The sequence below is a fragment of the Lissotriton vulgaris genome, chromosome 7 (genome assembly GCF_964263255.1).
Source record: "Lissotriton vulgaris chromosome 7, aLisVul1.2, whole genome shotgun sequence".
NCBI lineage: Eukaryota > Metazoa > Chordata > Amphibia > Caudata > Salamandridae > Lissotriton > Lissotriton vulgaris.
Genome location: NC_141695.1, coordinates 1,506,370,347 through 1,506,393,614, shown reverse-complemented (window position 1 = coordinate 1,506,393,614; position 23,268 = coordinate 1,506,370,347). Strand labels below are relative to the sequence as shown.

Here is a 23,268-nt window from a genome sequence, read left to right as displayed (position 1 = left end):
CACCTGCTTACCTTCCCATCAACTCAATGTCCTACACTTCAGATTATTTTCCTTTCTTAATTAACCATGCAAATTGTACCTCAAGAATAATCGCAATGATCTTAATATGTCTTACACTAAAATATTTTGGTATGTTCTGCCAGTAAAAGGATAGCATTTGATATGTAGACCCAACTAAGTTTGTTTCCTTTACTTTATTCAGCATAGTTCAAGGTTACACACATTTATCGATCCCCCTCAACATCCACACCAGTGTGGAAGTTCTACATTACAGGTAAAGGTCACAAATCTCACTCTACCTCTGTGACTCTACAAACATGCTTGGGCAGATGTACCTGTGGAAGCTCCTGAGGTTTGTTAAATGGTGCCAGCTTGTATGGAGCAGATGTCACTGTACACACTTGTTCAGTGCAGCTGTCACCGCACTAGTCAGCGGGAAGATGGCACTTGGCAGTCACAATAGCAGTCACAGCACAATCCACTGCAGAGACAGCAGTCACATTGCTGGCCGATAGGGATGTGGCACTCACGGCCCCAGCTGGTGAGGAGGGGGGCAGTCACAGCCCTAGCCATCAGGAAGACAGCAATCATGGCCCCCAGTTGGCAGAGTGTGACAGTAGTGAGGATCCCAGTCAGTGGGGAGGCAGCAGTCACTATGCCAGCCAGTGTGAAAGTGGCAGACTACGCTAGCCGGTGGGGAGGTGCCAGTCACTGCAGGAGCTGGTGGGAGCAACCGCCACTGTGTAAGCTGGGTAGAGGAAGTAGCTACTGCACAGACTGCCAGGTGGCAGCAGCTACTGTGCAAGCAGTCGGGAGGTGGCATCCATTGTGTAATCTTGTGGCAGAGCAGCATCACTGCACAAACTCAGTGCGACGGCGGAGGCCTCAAGTAAGGGTGATGCTCTAAAACTACTCTTCAATGTGCACTTCTTAAGACTAATTACAAATCATTCAACGGTGCACACAAGCTCCTTTTCAATATACAAATAAATGGTTTAGTATGAAAGAGTATTGTCAGATTATAAGCATGCCTTTCAATGCATCAGCAATATTAATTCTGACTGACTTGACTAGGTTTTATAGAGAAATGGGATAGTGTTTACTTGTACATCATAATTTGGTTGTAAAGCAGTCTTGGAAACCTTGAATGTTATCTGAGAGCAGAGAGTGATTAGTGGTGCTTTGTTCCTCAGAAGTACACTCAGCCATGAGTCGCTGCCATAACCACATCCTCACACAAACTCCCATTTACAGCCTTCAGAAAGTCATAACTGGTCTCTGTGCAGGTCTCCCCTAGGTTGGGTAAAGGAAAGGTTGCCCCACCATATTCCATCACTATATTTTAGCCAGCTTTAGGTCAACACAAAAACCAGGAGTCCCATATAAACTTGTTATGATTACGGATACACATGGGACCAACCTGAATGAGGACTCTGCTGGTTCCTTCTTCATCACCTGTAGAAGTCTTGTTAGTAAGCCTTTCTTTCCATCGCAGACTAAACTTCTAATGCAGGAAGAAAAATAGAGAACTTTAAAAAAAAATAGCATATAGTTGTTCAATACATTATTAATTACCTAGTTACACTAGTATTTTAAAACCTTTTTGAGCCCTGATGATTTCCGATTTACAGAATACAACATCCAAAGGGAGGTTTGAATACAGGTATAAACTGTTGATGCAATGCAACACTTTACGCTAATGCAAGATCAATTACAATCAACTATGCCGGCTGCACTATTTTGTTTCCTTCTAGCCTGCTAAAAGCACTGCTACAGGTAATCTGAACTTGCAATTGTAATAGGCCTTAACATTTCATAAATGTATCATATTTTCAAAAAACAGCGATCCAAATGATTCCAACAGATTACCAAGCACTGACAGGCAATATCTATTAATCAAAACACATAAGAAGAAGGTAAATTCTATTCAGGAAACAATTCCTATGAAATTTACTGATAAGAAGCTAGTTTAAATTGATGTCGATCAAGATAGCAGTTAGATACAAGACTAAAATGATCCTTACCTGTCTGTGTTAACTACTGCCTCTACTTCTGGGATATTTGCACGAAGGGCAATAACACTTAGCTCATCAAGCTCTTGGCTGTTTAACAGCAGGTATTTGTTTCTAACAAAATAAAAGAATAAAAAATGTGTGACGAAAGAAGCTTTACTACCACACAATATTATATATTTAGCAACTGCAACCCTCAACAAAGACACGTAGTCAAAAACAAAAATCTGATTATTGTAATCCGGTTTTGTGAATATTTCAACAATACGTACCCACCAACAGATATTCTATGAATATATGATATGCATTGCCTTTGCTTATTACAAAGTAATAATAGAAAAGTGTGAGAAACAGGAGGCTTAAAAACTGAAGATACCCAATAACTGCTTTTCATAATAAAATACATCACATTATATCAATCAAATGGACTTTATTCGGCTAAAAGCCTTAAAAGACTTAACATGGAAACAAAAATAAATATATTTTTAAATCTCATCATAAAAACACAAACACACAACATTGAAACAATATTCCAACACAAGACAGTCTATGAGAGTATTGTAAAGAGTTATGTGCATAGGGCAAAGGAGAATATTGCAGCAACTCACAGTTCTAATTTAAAACCAACTAAATAAAGTATAATTAAGTGTTGTGCATAAAACAGTACAAAGTATCAGCATAACACAATCAAGAAAGCTCAACAAAAGTAGAATTCCGATTAGACACAGATTCATAGTATCAGAGCATAAAAGATAACTGCATTTCAAGGTGAAACAATCGTTTACATGACAAACCACATTTCCTATGCTTAAAAAAGTGCTGAACAGAACTTACACTGATCAGACACTTAAAGATGGAAGAGATTGCAGATAATGCATAGCTGTCTTATAATGTTTAATATTGGTATCCTTTAAAAGTGGGAGTAAAAGGTTTTTCCTAAAAGAACAGTATAATTTACAGTAAACTTTAAGCGCAAAGTAGATTGTGCAGATAAATTATTGCATGGGCACAGGACAAGAATCATGGGATGTTTAACAGGGTCAGGAAAGGCCACAATATAGTGCAATTTACTGAATGTAGTTAACAAAACATGCTGATAGTTCTTAGCTATCCATATGAGGTAGGGTTCAATAGTGGATACAGAATTCAAAGGACTGTAAAGACAGACCATACTTTTGGTTAATTCAGTGCAAACTCCAGCACACCTAGTCCACTTCAAAAGTAATCTTTAATGGTCTTGCAAGTAGCTGTAGAAAGAGACTCTAGGCAATTAAAAAAGTCATGAAAACCCAGAGTATTACTCATTTTTTTTAATATACACTAGCCAAAAGATACAGTTTGAGTTATCTAGAGACATGCAATCCCTAATAACACTGTGGCTAAAATTGGCTTCGGGCTTTGTCAACATAGCTAGCGACAAAACAAGTGGATCGATTTTAATAAGATCACGGACATAGTCAACACCAAATTCTGCATGGCTACATGAGGGCCCCAGCAGCCTTTTCAGGCATCTGTTCTCAACACTCTTGTTAGATGTGGGGGACTCTAGTTGGCAGAGGTAGATTCCTTTGACCAAATAGAGACCCTTGCATCTAGTCAGGGTAAGGGGGTGCACTCCTAAAATAACCCCTGCTCACAGCCTTGGTAGCTGGGCATGAGCAGGCAGGCTTATCTCAGAGGCAATGTGTAAAGCATTGTGAACACATACAGTAACCCAGTGACAGCACTACAGATGGACACCACACAAGTTGTAGTATAAAAATAAGTCTTTTTTTATATAGACTTAACACAAGACTACAAACACCAAAAATCCCCAATACTCTACTTTAAAAATAGTAGAAATAGCTTAGTTCTCTTTAGATGGTAAATGCGACATTTTAATTTCAATATACCTTTGGATGCATAACGCTATACAATGAAATTGTTGCAGGGAAGGTGATGCGTTGGTTCATTACACGCAATAACAGTGATGTATCGGTTCCCTACTGCCGCGTAGGGGACGGTGACGCATCTCTTCTTCTCCGTGTGGGGAGGTGATGCGTCGGTTTCTTACTGCACTTCTGTGGCGATGCGACCCGCAACGCCGTGGTGCGATGAAGATCCGGTGCAATGAAACAAAATGGCGTCTTCTTCTTGATGCAACAACGATGCGTGCACGCCCAACGGCCGTGCGCGTCTCAACAAATCTTCTGAGCCGCGACAGGCCCTGTGACACGCTTCTCCAGTGATGCGACGGCATCTGCTGTGACGGTGACAGTCTTCTCTGGTGATGCGAGGCGCTTCGGTGATGCGATGCGGCAGCGGCGACACTCTTCTCCAGTGATGCGACAACCGCTTCTGCGACAAGCTTCTCTGGTGATACAATGGCGTCTGCTGCGATGGCGACACTCTTCTCAGGCGATGTAAGGCGCTTCTGCGATGCGACAGCGGCGACACCCTTCTTCAGCGATGCGACGACAGTGGCTGCGTCATGCTTCTTCGTGAGACGTGCTTCCAGCTCCTTGCGACACGCAGTTCCCCAGAAGGCACAGCACAACAGCAGGCACTTCAAAAGAACTCAGGGGAGCTGGTGGGTGAAGTCTGTTATCCCTGAGACTTCGGCAGGAGGCAAGCTCAATTTCCAAGCCCTTGGAAATCCTTTACAAGTTGATGAAAGTAGCACAAAGTTCCTTTCTCCTGTCTTTGCCAGTCAGGCAACCACTGCAGGCCAATCCCCCAAAGAGCACTCAGCTTATGGAGTCTCCTCCTTCAGTTTCTCTCTGGTTCCACACCTCGGCAAAGGTTCTTCTTGTTTCCCAAAAGGTATCTAAAGTTCTGGGGTCTGGGTTCCCTCTTTTATACACCAACATCCTTTGTCTCTGTAGGCAGAGAGTGTCTGTACCTAGTCCAAACCAGTTCTGGTCAGTCCTGGAGCACTTTGTTGACAAGACTCCTTCTTTCCTTTGACAGTGTAGGCCAGGGACATCAGACGCACCACAGGAGGTGGCGCCAGCATTGTGGAAGACAGGCACAGCCCTATTCAGGTTCCAGGTGCTCCCCTCCCCTTACTCTACATGCAGATGGGTCTATTCAGCCCTGTGCTGACTCACCCTGTCTCCTGGAATTCCCCCGCCCCGTCACTCAAACTCCAGACAAGGAATACACAACCTAGCAGAGGCAGGCTTGGATAGTTAGACAAGAAAATACCCACTTTCTAAAAGTGGTATTTTCAAACACTGAATGTTAAAACCAATTGCACTAAAGGATGTATTTTATCATTCTGAGTTCAGGCATACTAAACTCGAATTTCTACCTAGTTCCCCGAGTCAGTTAGGATTATAAAATGGTATAATCAAACTGCCCGTCTGGCCTATGGGAAACAGGTAGCCTTGCAATAGTGAAAAAAACGAAAATGGCTGTAAATCACTAGTAGGACATGCCACACACCAGGGCATGTCCTACCTTTTACCTACAATGCACCCTGCCCGTGGGCCTACTGTAGGGGTGACTATTATGCAGAAAAGGGAAGGTTTAAGGACTGGCAAGTGGGTTCACTTGCCCAGTCAACATGGCAGTACCAGACTGCACACAGGCTCTGCAATGGCAGATATGACACACACTGCTTCTGTGGGTGGCACAACTAGTGCTGCAAGCCCACCAGTAGCATTTGACTTCTAAGTCCTGGGCACACGCAGTGCGCTGTACTAGGGTCTGATAGTAAATCAAATGAACCAATCATGGAGTCACTAATCCAATCCAATACTTTACAATAGGGAGAGCATATGCACTTTAGCATTGATGGCTGCTCGGAGCTATAGCTCCTTGGTGAATCTGCACTCCAGTAGCGGGAGTGACGCTTCACAGCATTAAAATAACACCGGAAACACCAATCCCGCAATCGGAATGCTTGCGGGTCACACGGAACAAAAAAACATCTTTCTTCGATCATGACCAGCAAAGATATGAGCCGGGGAGTCCCTGCCTGTACGAGTGAGCTAAGATGGCGCCCAGAGGACAACAAGACCTCACTCGGAGGAAAGGGGCTGGGTACCGCGATGCCACTAGTCATCCGCCTGAACACCCGGTAGCGGCCCGCCCTCCCCCGAAGCGCAGTCTGGTTGGCTGCATCCCTGGGAGAGAAGAATGCCTCGACGAAGAAACTGCCTGCCTGTACTATTGTTCAGGTACCAATGCGGCCAGTGGGGGAGGGGTCCGCGAGTTAGACTAGCGGCCCTCCCTGCTGCTGAGACCTTTCAGAGGATCTTGCTCTCGGCTGAGGGATCAGCTGACACTGCCGCTTGCTGTGCGCCACTCAAATGCGCGAAGATCACCCCCCCCCCATATCTGTGGCAGCCCTGATTTAAAAGTTGATCAGGGAGCTACCGCCTGTGCAGTCGGTCTGATGCCGGTGCCCCAGGGCTTGGGACGTGGCTCCACACTGCTCAACCTGCTGAGGCCCAAAACTGCCAGACACCCAGCAATACCAAGGGAGGGGAGATAACAGGCAGGCGGCCCCCGCCGCAACACATCCAACCAGGACCCTAGAGACACTAAAAGGAGACAAGGCTCCACAGGGGGGCACAGGAGGCAACCATCTTCAAATCGGACTACAGGATGCCGCCAGGTTAACAGCAACAAGAAGGAGGGGTGCAACAATACAAAGACAACAATATAAAGAGTCTCCGTGACCCAGCACAATTCTAGTATACACCGGGAGGCACCCAAACAACGCAACCATGGCAGAAAGGTCACCCACCTGGTCCTTTTCCCTGCTTACTTCCCTAGACAGCTGAGACCTAGCTACTTTTGTATGATGCCCGGTGGTGCTATCTCACGAGTTATAGGGGTGATTGACTTTGGACTCCCTCCATTGACTATCACCTACCCAGCCGGACTTAGGGAAAACGCTCCCGCGTCTCTCCTGACCTTATCTTCCCCCTCTCCCTTCCCCCAACCCTCTCCCCTCTCCGCTCCTACTCTTTCCAGCTTCTGTCCTCTGCCCTCACCTGCCCCTGCCCTTTGTCCCCACCCTGTTCCCTTGACACTTGAGACCGAACTATTTTGTCTGATGCCCGATAAAGCTACCAGGATTAGCCATAGGGGAGATGGGCCGTGGATTCCCTCCTTGGTCGTCACCTACCCAGTCGGTCTTTAGACAGACTTCCTTTAGTCTCTACGGTTGTCTCTTCCCCTATCCTCACTTTCTCACCTCCCTTACCTCCCACTACTTTTCTCTCGCCTTTCTCTCCTCTCCTAATGTATTGCTGATTGTTTGATGTAATGTGTAACTGTTGTTCTTTTTTTGTTATATTGTTGAACCACATTGTTTCACTTCCTTCATCTCTCCTGTCGTCTCCTCCCGCATCCTTCCTCAATCTATGTCTCTCCTTCTCTCCCCTCTCAATGTATTGAGACTGAACTATTTTGTCTGATGCCCGATGGAGCTACCTGGTTTAGCTATAGGGGAGATGGGCCGTGGATTCCCTCCTTGGTTGTCACCTACCCAGTCGGTCTTTAGGCAGACTTCTTTTTCATCTCTCATTATTGTCTCTTCCCTTATCCTCCCTTTCTCACCTCCCCTGCCCCCCCCCACTACTTTTCTCTCTCCTTTCTCTCCTCTCCTAATTGTATTGCCTATTTTCTTTTTGATGTATTGTGTAATTATTGAACTTTTTCTGTTAGATTGTTGATTCTCATGTAAAGCGCTCTGATACCTTCGGATCTAGCCAGCGCTATATAATACTCTTTAAATAAATAAATAAATCAGCAGTGGTAATGTGCCCAGAGTCATAAAACAGCCAACAACAGGTCAGAAAAAATACAGGAGGAAGGAAAAAAGTTCAGGGATGACCCTGCAAAAGGGCGACAACTCTGTATATCCTTAAAATATTTTGTTTCGCAAACTCTAGAGCCGTAAGTAGTCACTGACCGACATTTAGCTTTGTAAACTGTAAAACTCCTTTGGGGGATTGACATCTATTTTTTTAGTAAACTTGAAACAGCCTTCCACAGTATAAGCAAACTTCTCTGGAGTGACAGTACCTAATTGATTCCAAGTTCTTTGAATGTCGAAAAGTATATCCAAGTAGGGAAATTATGAGACTGGTTCTTTTTTGGTAGCATTAACAAGAATAGCATTATGCTTCTTAGTTTTCGGCCCATAAATCATAATGTGGGGTTTGGAGTGATTTACAGTGAGCATGAACTCATTCATTAACCTCACATTGCTATCCAGAAGCTTATTTAGACCGAGTTTGGTCCTGGCAATTAAAACTGAGTCATCCGCATAGAGTAGTACAGGAATCGGACGAGTACCAATACGCAGCAAGTCAGCATATAAATTAACCAGATGGTGTTCAGGGGTGTGGAATTTAACAAAATATCTACTTGTCCATGGGGCAGGTTGCTTCATAAATCTACTTACCCTGTAACAAAATCCAGTTGTCCATTTTGTGCAATCTAATGTGGCGACAAATTATGACATCAATCTCAATATATAAGAGCTCTGAAATAGCCTCTGTTTATGCCAGGGGTCCTTCCATAGTAGGGTTTGAATACTAGCAATTCTCTTATGTTGCCACGTTTCCGCAGATCTACATTCTGGGGCTGAAGCGAATAGTAAGCAGCCGTTCCAGGATTGGAATGCACTTTTGAGCCTGTGAAAACCTACTAACTTGCATCCTTTAAGGGTTTTCACCAACTTTTCTCTAATCTTTTCAAATACGGATAAAGGTTGGATATTTACTCCTGACAATGGCAGACATAAAACTTCTTCATGGGTCTTGAAAAAAAATGGCTGTAGGGAAAGTGAACTTGCAAACACTCAGATTTTCGCATGAGCAAAACTACACCTGCATATTTGCTCATGCTAAAATGCAGGTCACAAATATTTTCTAGGAGTACTATTTATTGGCCTACTTCTGTAAATTCTTGTGAATTCACGAAAAACATATATCTGCACTTAATCTAAGGACATGGGTGCGCTTTATTTAATAATTGGACCCCTAATTAGGTCTGGCATTAACCATGACCTTTTGTGTTTAGAAACATTTTGTCTCTCTCTTTCTGTCTATCGGCTAGCTTCACTGGGAGTGACATCATTCTGTTCTTTCACGAGGAGTATATCAAAAAAGTTGTTTTGTTCAGAGCCAGGAACTACTGTGCAATGTGTGCTTTTTGAGACCAAAACAATTCTTGCTGTAGCCAATGTTTTTTTATAATTGCGAAGGCCCGGCAGCTCCCACACTAATAATGTTTTACAAAAATCATGCCAAAACAAGTCACGCATTGATAAAACCAAAAGGCTGACCAACAATTTCAGACCTGCTGTCTTTACCCATGCTTGTTTTTTTGTTTGTTTTCCCTAATCTTATTAAAACTGGTTAGACTCGTTTTCCATTATAAATATTTTCGGGAAATACTAGAAGGCATCAACACATTTTACTAAATTATTCTGCAAAGAAATGGTAACTACATTTTTTCAGTAGCTTAGCGAAATGTTTTTGCATTTTTTTTTGGTGAACATCTAGTTTGAAAGCAAAGAATCTTCAATCTTGCTTTCATACTTCTGCAAATATTTCCATCTCACCAGAGAGCATTCTGGGTGCAATATATATAGCCACATATTGTTCAACTTTGCAAAGGTGTGTGAACATTTTTATACTCTAACCACGGTCAGTAGTGTAGTCTGAACTTGCAACGTTTACTTAGAGAGGTCACCCTAATAATAAAGACTCTGCATTAACAAACCATGAATACACGTTTGAACAGCATTAACACATGGACACAAATATTACCTTAACTGCAGGCAATGATCCATAATGTGGTACTGTGAACTGGCAGCCAAGAGTTTGTGCTGTAGGGGTTTGGGTCTACTTGTCCCAAGGACAAAAAAAACATGAACAATTGTTGCCCTTGACCCCAAACAATATGTCCTGGGCGTCGGGCTATAGGAATTCCATATCCCTGCATGGTGTTCAAGACCATTGGCATAAAGTGTACATAAAAATGGCACCAGTACACAACCCTGCAGTACACCCCGAGAAAGTAAACAAGCATTTGCAATGCAATAGGTCTCACATTCACGTGAGTTTGAGTTATTGGCATTGTAAGTGACAATGCCATTTATTTATGTTTTGGGATTTAAAACATAAAAGGAATTTTCATTTACAATACTAATAGCTTAAACTCACAAAAATGTGAGACCTATTGCATTGCAATAAAGGGTCTTCTTGACCACTTGTTAGAGAGTAAATATCAGGAAAGAGAACGGCCTGCGACGTCTTCAAAGTAGTGATAAATAGTGCAGTGAAGAAGATGTGTAAGCATTGTAAAGTACACAGACAAAGTGTGAAGTGAGAGTTACATATGGTTTGAGCTTATAAACACTAACAAAGCGCTCCAACACCTTTTATTCTGTGATTACACTGTTGCGGCTCAAGAGGAAGAGCGGGGGGGGGGGCTATTTTCTGCCGTCTCCTTGATTTGAGTGTGCAGTGTGGCATTGAGTAATGTCATTGCTATCTTTGGCCTAATAAAAAGCACTTCAGCTGTAGTAGGGCCCTGGCTTCACCTCCTAGTGCAAGGCGGGCTGTGATTTAAGGCAGGCATGGAGGGAGGGAGGGAGGAATGGTCTTGACTGCAGCTCCGGCCTCGTACAGTGCCCCTGCTATTACTAGTGGTGGTATTGTTGTTGGTGGTATTGGTGGTGGTTGTAATATTGGTGATGGTGGTATTGGTGGTGGTGGTGGTGTGGGTATTGGTGGTATTGGTGGTATTGGTGGTGGTGGTTTTGGTGGAGGTGGTATTAGTGGTGGTATTGGTGGTGATGGTGGTGGTAGTTGTATCAGTGGTGGTGGTATTGGCGGTGGTTTTGGCTGGCTGTGGTGGTAGCAGTTGTGGTGGTGGTATTGATGGTATTTGTGGTGGTGGTATTGGTGGAGGTGGTGGTATTGATGGTGAAAGTATTGGTGGTGGTATTGGTATTGGTGGTGGTGGTGTTGTTAATAAAACAGGCCTGTGAAAACAACCATCAGGGGGCTTTAGTACAGATGACATGTAACTCAGATGTGCGGTTGTCAGCTTCAGCCCATTAGCGCAGGATTATGTGCTACCTGGAATTCACATGACTTAATTTGCTAATCATTTCTAAATCCATTTTTCTTGGAGGGGGGAGTGAAACAGACACAAGATAATGCCGGGTTAAAGTGATTGAAAGCAGGCAGCTGTGCTGCCTAAAAAACCACAAGCTGTTTAAGCTGAAGCACCACATGTCCGACCTGCATTAAGAGAAACTCAATAAAGTAAATAGTGCTTACAGACTAAATAACAGGTCCTGTGAAACAACCACAGTAAAGGGGCAGGTCCCCATGGCAGGGTACAAATGTAGACAAGGAGGGACTAACAAGCCTAGTAATGCATCCAAAGGAAGCATTTACGAAAGACAGTGGCACAACCCAATGAAAAATATTGGAGGAGAGTGGGCGTGGCTTCTCGCCTATACTCTAATACAGCAGTCTCGCAGAGCGAACAGCGCATGCACACTCCCGCTAGGCTCGACCTAAACAAAGGATCAACACTAGACATGGAACCGCCTCTGCTATTAAATGTGGGATAAACACATTTATTTATTTATTTATTTTTAAGGTTTTATTTAGCGCGGACAAGATCTTTGCAGATATCAGAGCGCTTTACAGAAACAGGAGGTAGGGTAGACAAACTCTTGAAAACAATATAATATTCGGTAGTGAGTGAGTTGCAAGGTAGGGTAGCAATCGCATAAGAGTATACACACTAATAACAATCAGGAAACCAATAATATAGAAGCCGTGCAATGTCTTTGCTCCAGTAGCGATCGAATAAGATTATAGCACCCCAGAGGGTGAGTAAACACACTGTTGAAAACAGTATAGTAGTCAGTAGTAAGTGGATTGCAAGTTAGTAGAGCAAAGAAATCATAGTGTAAACCCTAATAAACAATCTGAAACCAATAATATAGAATCCGTGCAATGACTTTGATCCAGTAGCAATCAAACAAGAGTATAACACAGATAAACACTCAGGTAGCCGATAATATAGGAGCCGTGTAATGTCATTGTTCCAGTAACAATAGGGTTCAGGTGAACTTAGCCATAAGGATGGCTTTTACCTCTTTCTTGAAGAGTACAGTGGAGGGGATAAGCCTAGTTTCTGGCGGGAGTGCATTCCAGATCCTAGGTGCCATTCCTGAGAAGGAGCGTTTGTATGTTTTTTCCTTCCGGAATCTACGAGGTTTCAGGAGGAGGTTTTTTGTGCTTCTGTTGGATCTTGAGCCTCCTGATATAGTCAGCTTGTGAGTGAGGTAGTTGGGTGACTTGTGGTGTACGGCCGAGTGTGTCATACAGGCAATTTTCAGCTGAACTCTGGCTTCAAAAGGCAGCCAGTTCAGGGCTTTTAAGTCAGGGGATATATGCAAGTGTTTTCTTGAGCCAGTGATGAGTCTCGCGGCCGCGTTCAGAGAGGCTCTTAGTGGTGCCGTTGTTGTTAGGGGGAGCCCGCTGAGAGCCACAATTCCGTAGTCTATGCGAAGAATGACTAGGGCTTGTACAACAGTTTGGAAGTCCTTGGGTGGTAGGAAGGGTTTGAGTTTTCTCAGAGTGTTGATTTGGAAGTTGGCTCCTTTAGTTGCTTTGCTAATATGCTGCTGCATGTTGAGATTGGAGTCAAGTATGATGCCAAGGGATTTCGCAGAGTCCACGATGGTGGGCTGGACATTGAGTGCGGTTAGATGATTGAGCCAGGTTTGGGTGATGGCCTTTTTCGCAGGAGGTGAGATCAGAAGGAACTCAGTTTTCAGAGCATTTAGTTTGAGGTGATTATCGGCCAGCCATGCTTGGGTGTTTCTTAGTGTGGCGTTCAAAAGTTTGATGTCTTCCGGGGATTGTAGCTTGAGGTAGAGTTGAGTGTCATCGGCGTACATATGGAAGTGTACATTTGATGCTTGAAGCAAGGTAGTGAGTGGTTCCATGACGAGGTTGAACAATGTGGGGGATAGGGAGGAACCTTGAGGGACGCCTAGTGTTACGGGCACAGGTGAGGACAAAGCGTTGTTGATCTTGAACTTCTGAGACCGGTTGTGTAGAAAGGACGTGAACCATTTGAGAACAGTCCCGGATATGCCCATTCTGGTATTTAACAGCTCCAAAAGATTCTCGTGTTTGACCGTATCAAATGCTGAGGAGAGATCAAGAAGGATTAGGAGGCAGGACTCATTGTGATCAAGGATTTGGAGGGCGTCATCAATTATGTGTGTCATAGCTGTTTCCGTGCTATGTTTTGCTCTGAATCCTGATTGGTGAGGGTTGAGGAGGTCAAACTGATCAATGTGTTTTGTCAATTGGAGTTGTACGCATTTTTCTAGCAATTTGGCCAGAGTGGGGATATTGGTGATAGGGGGGTAATTGTTTAGGTCGGCCGGGTCAGCTGTGGGTTTCTTGAGTATAGGCGTGACTTGCCCTATCTTGAGGGAGTCTGGGATGAGTCCTTGTTGAAGGGAACCGTTGATGATTTTAGTCCAGAGTGGGAGGAGCAGGGGGATGAGGGCTTTAACAGCATTGGCAGGTAGGGGGTCTGTGAGGTGATTAGCGGACTTCAAGGTGCCGAACAGTTTGTGAATTGATTCTTCAGAATAGGTGTCGAAGGACGTCCATGCAGCGTTGTTTTTAGGTTGAGTGTTAGTTATGCAGATGGAGCAGGAGTATCGACTTATATCCTTGAGGAGATCACTTCTTATATTGTCGGTCTTTTTCTTGAAGAAAGCAGAAAAGTCTTCACAGCTTAGAATATCATTTGTTGAGCTGTTAGGTTGTAGAGGTTGCGTCTTGGTTTGGGTTTTGACTAACTCGAACAGTTTTCTTGGTCGGTTTTTTGCTTGGTCCAGCTGTTGGCTAAAGAAGACTGATTTTGAGCGTTTGATTTTTCTGAAGTAGGCGTTTCTGTTATTCTTAAGCGTTTTAAGGTGCAGTGCTGAGGGGTCAGATCTCCACGTGCGCTCTGCCATGCGCATAGCACGTCTGTCTTCATTGAGTCTACCATCATACCATGGGTTCGAGTTCTTGATGGAGACTCTTCAGTTGCAGGGGTGCGGCTTCATTGATTATTGAAGTCATAGTGTCTAGGTAGAGGTCGGTCAGAGAATGAACATCAGAGACGCCCGTCGGGGGAACAACACATTGTTCCTAATGCAATCTTCCACATGAAATAATTGCAAAAATTAAAATAACTTCAATCATACAGGTCATGTTACAAGAACAAAACACTTTATGCACATTAAAATCAATGTGATAGGTGAAAAGGCCAAACAAACAAAAGCAGACCGGCAAATTCACATGATGGTGTGATCATGCGTCACACATTATCAACTGTCTACACACAATCACTAAGTGAAGAGCCAATATTACATTATATCCACACAGTCAGCTGGAAACCACTTCAGAGAATGGGTCTCAAGCTGTATGGAGGCTCTGCTTTGTTGTTGTGGAGCACGTGATTTACCACCTCTCCAGGGTGTCGGTAGCATCCTTGGAAGAGCAGTTTGTGCTTTGGGGAAGCAAGGTTTCTCCATAGACACTCTTGGTCTTAAAGCCCCTCACCTTGGCCCTTCTCAGCCCAGGTTAGGCCAGTGGTTGGTTGGCTAAAAGATCTTCCCCAAAACACCAGATCACAACCTTCAAGGCCCTGTCTCTCCTCACACAGTAGAATTAATTTCAAAGTTGTCAGGTCTACAATAGATGAAGTTTATGTTTTTTTAAGAGCTATAACCTATTCTAGAAAATGACATTTCATTTTGACAAGGAGTCAGACTAATGGCAAATATGTTGATAAAGGGCTCTTTCTTAGGCTCAGCCAACTTTTGTTGCATGCATCATTCAACTTCCCTCGAAAGCAGAGTATTGGTAGGTCGGTACGCTTATTTTGGGAAAAGCACAAAAAGAAGAAAGCAGATAAAAAAATCAGTGGAATGGGAGGAAACCGGGTTGAAAAGAACTAAAAAGAGTGAGATACAGGAACAAGAAGTGTAGGATGCTAAATGAAAGACAGGAGGTTGAATCAAAACTAGGCACCCTTGGTGTTTGGCTACTCTGGCACTAAGCACAGAGGCAGGGGGTATGGGAGAGAAATCAGATTTTAAAAAACTTTGGTCCCCTACATTTTTTCCCCCCATTAAAGCAGTCTTTATTAACCAAATTGTGTTCTTGGTGATAAAGAACTATTCACCCTCTCCATCTAACTTTCCTATGCAAACCTCGCATATAATACCCTTGAACCTCTCAGGAACGGGGTGACCTGTGCACCAGGCCTTGTCCGTATTTTAAAATGCACAAGGATATTTGAATTAAGCACGAACTTTACTGGGATATTCATTCTCTCCACAAGGCTGACCCTCCATTCTTTGCATCACAGTGCAATTAATTCCGTGGTGATGGGATTTAATGCCTGTACACAATGCATTAACGGCAAGTGTAGTACATTTATTTGTGCAGGACATGACTTGAAAATATTACAAAATCGACACATCCCTGTCAGGAAAACAGGCATTACAATGTATTTAAGTAGTTAAATGCATAGGCCGGTAAAGGCTGTCAGTTTGGGTAGCATGGATCCCTTTTTCGGGGATTGCAACCAACATGGATACACTAATCAATGACTGCCCTGAAATAATTTTGGACTGGAAAAAAAACCCCCAAAGGAACAGCTTCCACACCACAAGCGGGCTTGAGATTGTAAAAAAAAGACTGGTAAAAAATGCTACTAACTAGGGCCACAGACCTAAAATTGGCAATAATGCAGTCACACTTATCTAATTTAGGGCTTTTTCCGAGCCAAGAGACTCCTGGTACCATAATAATGTCATGATGCACACTAAGGGCTCTGCTCAGCTATGAGTTGAACCAGTGAGTCACCTTATTGAGTAGTGGGCATAGCCTTCAGTCGTGCCAGGGGCTAATGGAGGGACCTTTTAAAACAATAGTATAGGAGATAGCAGCTGGTGGGAGGTCCAAGCATGATGTTTCTTGGATGTCGTCCGGTGTCTCACCAGCTTACTACAGTTTTGAACAATCTTAGAGTGAATTATGGAGCCCTGTTAACCCAAATAGCGAACAATACTGCACTCATAGGCTCCACCCTTGCTGAGAGGAGGACTTGAAGAGGCGAACTTACATTCCTGTGATGCATGAGTAATGGTGTTTGACAGGACTAAACCCATGAATGAATAATGATTGAGCAGTGAGCTCTCGATTGCCCCGAGGCGATTCAACACTTCGGACATAAAGTCGACCAAACATTCTTCCAGCTTTTCAAGTGCAAAGTAAGTTGAATTGGAGCCCCTTTCGGATGCACCCGTTTTGGAAGAATTTTTACTTTAGCCGGTATTCTGTGCGGCAGATGAACCTGAGCCTTTTGTTACCCCATCCATCTAGGTAGGGCCTGCAGCTTTAGGTTTCTTAGTGGGTGGTGAAATATATAGAGAATTGAAGAGCCCATAAGCTTCACTTTATCAATTATAGCAAATGTAACAAACAAATAGATTACCCCTGCTAGGCCATGAAACAAGTGTACCAGGAAGAGGTTCAAAGGGAGACAGAGCACCGGGTGGATGAGAGACTATGATTTCCCTAGAGGCCCCTGAAGTAACTCCAGTCACATTATTCTGCACAGTTACTGCATCCAACTCCTGCTCGATAGCACCTACTGCATTAGATATCATTTACCAATTAGGTTCGAGGAGAAACCCTCCTGGTTAGCAGTTTGCAGTGCTTTCATTTTTCCCATATTTCACTTCAAAGGACACAAGTGGCGAGAAGTTTTAACATATCAGCTTTTTACCTTAAAATGGGATTGATGGGACCAAGAGGAGTGGCCCAGCGCCACCTCTTCGGTGCTTTGACAGGCAGAAATGGGCCCACTCTTGGCCAGGTCTTCATCCAGGCGCATGCTACGATAATCCTTAGTGCTTAAGAGCGCTTGCTGCACAAAAGACCCTCCAGCTGGGCTGGAAATAGACTCCTGGAAGATGGAGTTCCAAATGATGATGCTGGCGGCAGGGGCAGCAGAAAGCGGGAGTGGTCGGCATCTAATGCTCCAGTAAACCTTAGGGCTTAAGAGTGCTTGTTACACAGAAGCCCCTCCTGCTGGGCTGGAAATAGACTCCTATTAGACGGAGTCCCAAATGATGATGCTGGCAGCGGCAGAAATCGGGTAGGGTAGGCATTCCACACTGTGGTAATCCATACCGCTTAAGAGTGCTTGTTGCACATAAGCCCCTCCTGCTGGGAACAGACTCCTGGGAGATGGAGTCCCAAAGGATGATGCTGGCAGCGGTGGTGGCAGAAAAAGGGTGAGGTAGGCGTCCCACTCCATGGTCATCCTTAGTGCTTAAGAGCGCTTGCTGCACAAAAGACCCTCCAGCTGGGCTGGAAATAGGCTCCTGGGAGATGGAGTCACAAATAATGATGCTGGCAGACGTGGCGGCAAAAAGCGAGCGAGGTAGATGATTGATAGGTATCACATTAGATTAATACAATGTCAAACCTATGAACATTTATAAATAAATAAAGTCATGGACTGGGATGAAGAATATCAAAGGTGAACTTGTGAGTAAATTGAAACTATTCCATAAAATCAATATTGATTAGACCATGGTAAATACTTGAAAGGAAAATGTTACTTACCCTGTAACCATCTATTCAGGGAATGCAGTGTTATAGATTCACATGCTGTACTATTCCTGCCATCTAGCGTTGGGCTCGGGCATTTGCAACTTGTTTTTCTTTGAAAAAGGCTTTGAGTCATGAGCATAAGGATGCACCTTATTACTAGAAATGGACATCGGCTCCATTGTTAGATTGTTTTTCCCTCACAGCGGGTGAGGATGAAAATGGAGTAAAAAGACACAGAAGAAGATGACCATGTATAAAATGAAGAAAGAAAGACATCTGCAACAATCTGAGGCTTTCAGGAGCAGGGTGAGCACATGTGAATCTACAGCATTATATGACACAAACAGATGCTGACAGATTAAGTAAGATTTTCTGTCCAAGACATGTGTAGCTGCAAATACACATGCTGCGCATAAACTGTAAAGCAGTTCTCCCCAACATGGTGGCTAGCCGGAGGACATTGAAGACAAATGGAAACGGGTATGGAGTACAGCTTGGCCAACGTTAGCTTGTTGGTGTGCTACGGCATCAACACAGTAGCGCTTGGAAAAGGTGTGTGGAGTGGACCAGGAAGCGGCCTTGAAAAGGATGATACCTAAAATAAAAAACATAGAGGTCCTCTTTTTTCCGAGTTGAATGGGGTCTGAGAGGCACAGGCAACGGTCTCTTGGATCTTGTGGAACAGGTTCATATACATTTGACCAACCAATGGGGTACTCCAGGGCGGAACAGTGCATGGCCCTTGTGCGGCTTGGAGCATGAAACAAAGAGATGCTGTGTCTTATAGAATGGATCTGTCCAGTCAATGTATTATGACAGGGCCCTTTTGACTATCAGTGTGTGAAGAACACACTCTGCCACCGAATCTGGATGTGGAAAAAACATCAGGAGATCAATGGTTTGACTGAGGTGGAAGGTAGATACCTGCTTATGGAGGAATTTGGGGCTTGTCCTAAGGACTAACCTATCTTTGTGAACCTGGAAGAAAGGTTCCTCCAGGGTTTGAGCCTAAAGCTCATTCACATGCCTGAGGGAGGTGGTGGTCCTTAGAAAGGCCACCTTCCAGGAAACAAATTAAGCAAATCAAAAAGCGCGCCCATAAGTCTTGTGACAACAATGTTGAGGTTCCACACAGAGACAGGTGGTACCATGGGTGGAATGACTCTCTTAAAGCCCTCCATTCTATCTATTCTTTTATCAGGCACCCACAAACTGTATTTCCATGGTGATAGTAATGTTAGATTTGGAAACTCATTTCACAAAGTGTCTTAACCATTTTTGTTTCTAAATTTTTCACGCTTTGACTACTGTAATAAAATAAATATTTGGATTAAAAAGTCTGTATGATGGGCCAATTCTCCCACTAATATCCAATCAGGAGGGGGGGAATGTGGCAGGGGTGGTCACTTTTCCCCCCTTATTTCTTGCCCTCTACTGGGAAAGCTTCATAGATTTTATTGACTCAGAGTGCATATCCGACCAGTTGTAATGTAAGTAAGCAAGCACTAAGCTTACTGCTTATACAGGTGACAAAGAAAGATGGACTGGATTACGCTCAGAGTAACTACCAGTGGCTGAGATGAATTCAAGGAATCCTCCCCTGGCTGTTGGTTTTCTTCGGTGCAACAGGTATGCATAGATGTAGGCCCCGTGCTCACTGTACCACAGGACTAAAGAGGCACCCTACTGACAACTTCCTAATAGTGCAAACCCTGTCTGGAGTTGTGTGTGTTGGGACGTTGCCTAGTAATTCGGGCTGGACTGTTCCTACTGGAGCAGAACCTGTGCTCATTTGAATTCATCTGGTTTGTGTCTGAGGTGGCATGGTGGCCACAACAAATGACTGACTTGGTTGCAGCCCAGAGAAAATACCAGTGGTTAAGATTAATTTCCAACAATCCAACATCATTTGTTCGTTGTCTTCTATGCAGACAACCTCACCAACTTTTCCAAAACCCTGACCAATACTCTTCCAGAATAAGAAAAGCTTGCAGTTGAACTTGAACAGGACTTTACCTATAATGTGACCAGTAAAATGCAGATATTGACAGAGGAACTAAAGTGTGTCATACCAGTTGTAGTTTCAGAAGCCAATTACATAGAGGTCTCCTTGTGTGTGTGTATAGGTGTGCGTGTGTATGTGTGTATGTATATATATATATATATATATATATATATATATATATATATATATATATATATATATATATATATATATATATATATATATATACACACACATACATATATATATATGTTTGTACAAAGGAAGCCTACAGTGTATTTGTTGAGTGGCTTCGTCTTTGGACCTAGTGTAGGAAGCTGACTCTGTATATTCTATAATAAAGTAAGGTATAGTGTGCACAGAGTCCAGCAGATCCCCAGAGGATTTATAGAGGCTAAAGTAGATAATACTAATGCACTCTTTTGTGGTAGTGTGGGCGAGAAGTTCGGCTAATCAGAGAGCAGAGCTAAGTATTTGTTGAATATAGAGACAACGGTCTCTTTCAAGGAAAATATATAATCATAACCAAAAAACTGTAACCAGCAGTGGGTGTCTTATTGTCCAAATGTGACGTATTGTATTTATTTACATATTCAATAAACATAAGACAGTGTACAAAATACATACGTGAGCAGAAAGTCCCTCACCGCCGCTGCCGCGAGTTCCCCGCTGCCTTATCTGTATTCTGACTTCTTCCCCTGTATTCTTTGCATTTCTTGTACAGCCCTATTGTCCCCCCTGCGCTATTACTTTCTTCCCCCCACTTCTGTGCCCCCGATTCTCGCTTCCCGCCGCAGCTCCCCTGCAGCCCCGCCCCCTTGCTTCCCGGTTCCTGCCCATTGGCCGCCCTGCTCCCGCCTCCCAGCAGCTCCTCCCTCCCACTTGGCCATTTATGGAGGACACAAGCGCGGCGGTGAGCTGTGACCCTTGACCCTGCTCGCAGGGCCGGTCGCTCCACATGCCGCACGGCTCCTCGTGTGCGCCAGTGTTTCCGCCCCTCACTGCCGCTGGTGAGCCCTGTGCTGCCTGATCTGTATTCTGACTTCTTCCCCTTATTTTTTGCATTTCTTGTCCAGCCCTATTGTCCCCCCTGTGCTTCTAATTTCTCCCCCACTTCTGTGCCCCCGATTCTCACTTCCCGCCGCTGCTCCCCTGCGGCCCGCCCCCTTGCTTCCCGGTTCCCACCCATTGGCCGCCCTGCTCCCGCCTCCCAGCTGCTCCTCCCTCCCACTTCGCCATTTATGGAGGACACCGCGCGGAAGCACGCAGCGGGCACGCCGCTGGCACGCCAAAGGCGCGCCAAAGGCAAGCCCGTCTGTGCCCGTCTGCTCCTCGACCGTGCCCAGCGCCACTAGCCCTGGCCCCTGCCGACGCCAGGGAACCCGACGGAGGTACGACACTGCCACCCTCACCGCACTCAACACAGGACGACCTGCCGCCGAGCCACCCCGAGGAGCACCCACCGACCCTTCTCCTGCCAAGCATGCAAATTCACCTGCCTCCGAACATGCACCACCCACCGAACACAGCAACAATAACAGCCACCTCAAGTGCATCCTCCTCAACACCCGCTCAGTCCACAAACACGCCGTCGAACTCTGGGATCTCCTTGATACAGCAGCACCAGACGTTGCCTTCCTCACGGAAACCTGGATGAAAACCTCCTCGGACCCAGACATCGCCATAGCCATCCCGGACGGATACAAGGTCACCCGGAAGGACCGCATCAACAAAAACGGAGGAGGAATTGACATAATCTACAGGAACACTATCAGCATCACGACCAACGCAGATGACACACTCACCGCCACCGAATACCTACACTTCCAGGTCCACACCGACCCCCAGACCACCCTCAGAGGAACGCTCATCTACAGGCCCCCGGGCCCACGGACACAATTCAGCAAAACCATCGCCGACTTCATCAGCCCGCACGCCCTAGCCTCACCAGAGTACATCCTCCTAGGGGACCTGAACTTCCACCTGGAGAAGAACAAAGACAACAACACCACCACCCTGCTCGACAACCTCGGACTCAAGCAGCTTGTAGACACGCCCACCCACCTCGCTGGCCACACGCTTGACCCCATCTTCTCCGCCAGTAACCACGTCTCCTTCAGCCACTCCTCCATACTACACTGGACTGACCACAGCCGCATCCACTTCACCTTCAAGAAGACCACATCCCACCACTACACACTACAGATCCCCCGCAGATGCTGGAGCAAAGTCACCACAGACCAGCTGACTACATCGCTGAGCCAGAACCCACCTGTCGACACCCCTGACACCAACGACGCAGCAGACAACCTCACACAGTGGATCACCAACTGCGCAGACGACCTTGCTCCACTGAAGTAACCCCCAGGCAAGACTAGCAACAGAAATACCCCATGGTTCACAGACGCCCTCAAGACCGGAAAGAAATCATGCCTAACCCTCGAAAAAGCCTGGCGCCACAAACGGACATCAGAAAACATGACAGCCCTCAAGAACGCCACCCGCGAATACCACCAGATGATCTGCATCACCAAAAGGACTTCGTTCAAAGAGCGGCTGGACAACAACTCCCACAACAGCAAGGAACTCTTCAGCATTGTCAAAGAGCTCTTCAACCCCAGCGCCAGCAACAACGACATCACACCGTCGCAAGACCTCTGCAACTCCCTCGGCACATTCTTCCACCGCAAGATCGCAGATATACACAACAGATTCAGACCCCAGACTCCCCCTCCAGCCACCAAAACATTGACCCCCACCACCAGCCTCAGCGCATGGACGCCCATCAGCACTGAAGACACCACCCGTGTCATGAACACCACCCGTGTCATGAACACCATCCACTCCGTCTCCCCCTCCGACCCATGCCCTCATCATATCTTCAACAAAGCAGACACCATCATCGCACCCCACCTCCGGAACATCATCAACAGCTCCTTCACGTCAGCCACCTTCCCTGGAAGCTGGAAACACGCAGAAATCAACGCCCTTCTGAAGAAACCAACATGGACAACGAAGAGACAGCCGCTCTCATCCTCCTAGACCTCTCGGTAGCCATTGATACCCTCTGCCACCGCACCCTAATAACCCGCTTCTATAACACTGGGATCCAAAGAAAGGCCCTGGACTGGATCATATTGTTCCTCTCCGACAGAACCCAGATCGTCCGCCTCCCTCCCTTCCTCTCCGAGGCCACCAAGATCATCTGCGGCGTACCCCAGAGCTCCTCACTCAGCCCAACCCTCTTCAATATCTACATGAGCCCCCTCGTCACCATCGCACACAAACACAACATCAACATCATTTCCTACGCCAACACCCAACTGATACTCTCCCTCACCAAAGACCCTCTCACCGCCAAAACCAACTTCCAGGACGGAATGAAAGATGTCTCAGAATGGATGAAGCACAGCCGCCTGAAGCTCAACTCGGACAAGATGGAGGTCCTCATCCTCGGACATTCCCCATCCGCCTGGGACAACTCCTGGTGGCCCACGACGCTGGCCACCGCACCGACACCCACGGACCACGCACGCAACCTGGGATTCATCCTGGACTCCTCCCTCACGATGAC

The 23,268-nt window shown here is 45.4% G+C and overlaps 1 protein-coding gene across 2 annotated transcripts in view; it reads right to left on the bottom strand.

Annotated features, from left to right (window-relative positions):
- TRPC4AP (transient receptor potential cation channel subfamily C member 4 associated protein) overlaps nucleotides 1–23,268 on the bottom strand; it is a 729,914-nt gene that overhangs the window by 288,492 nt on the left and 418,154 nt on the right. For both annotated transcript variants that reach the window (XM_086932356.1, XM_086932357.1), the window contains exons 12-13: nucleotides 2,025–2,126; nucleotides 1,421–1,504 (exon numbers count right to left, since the gene is read on the bottom strand). In XM_086932356.1, coding sequence (XP_086788482.1) covers nucleotides 1,421–1,504; nucleotides 2,025–2,126 — 186 coding nt within the window. The remainder of the gene's footprint in view (nucleotides 1–1,420; nucleotides 1,505–2,024; nucleotides 2,127–23,268) is intronic.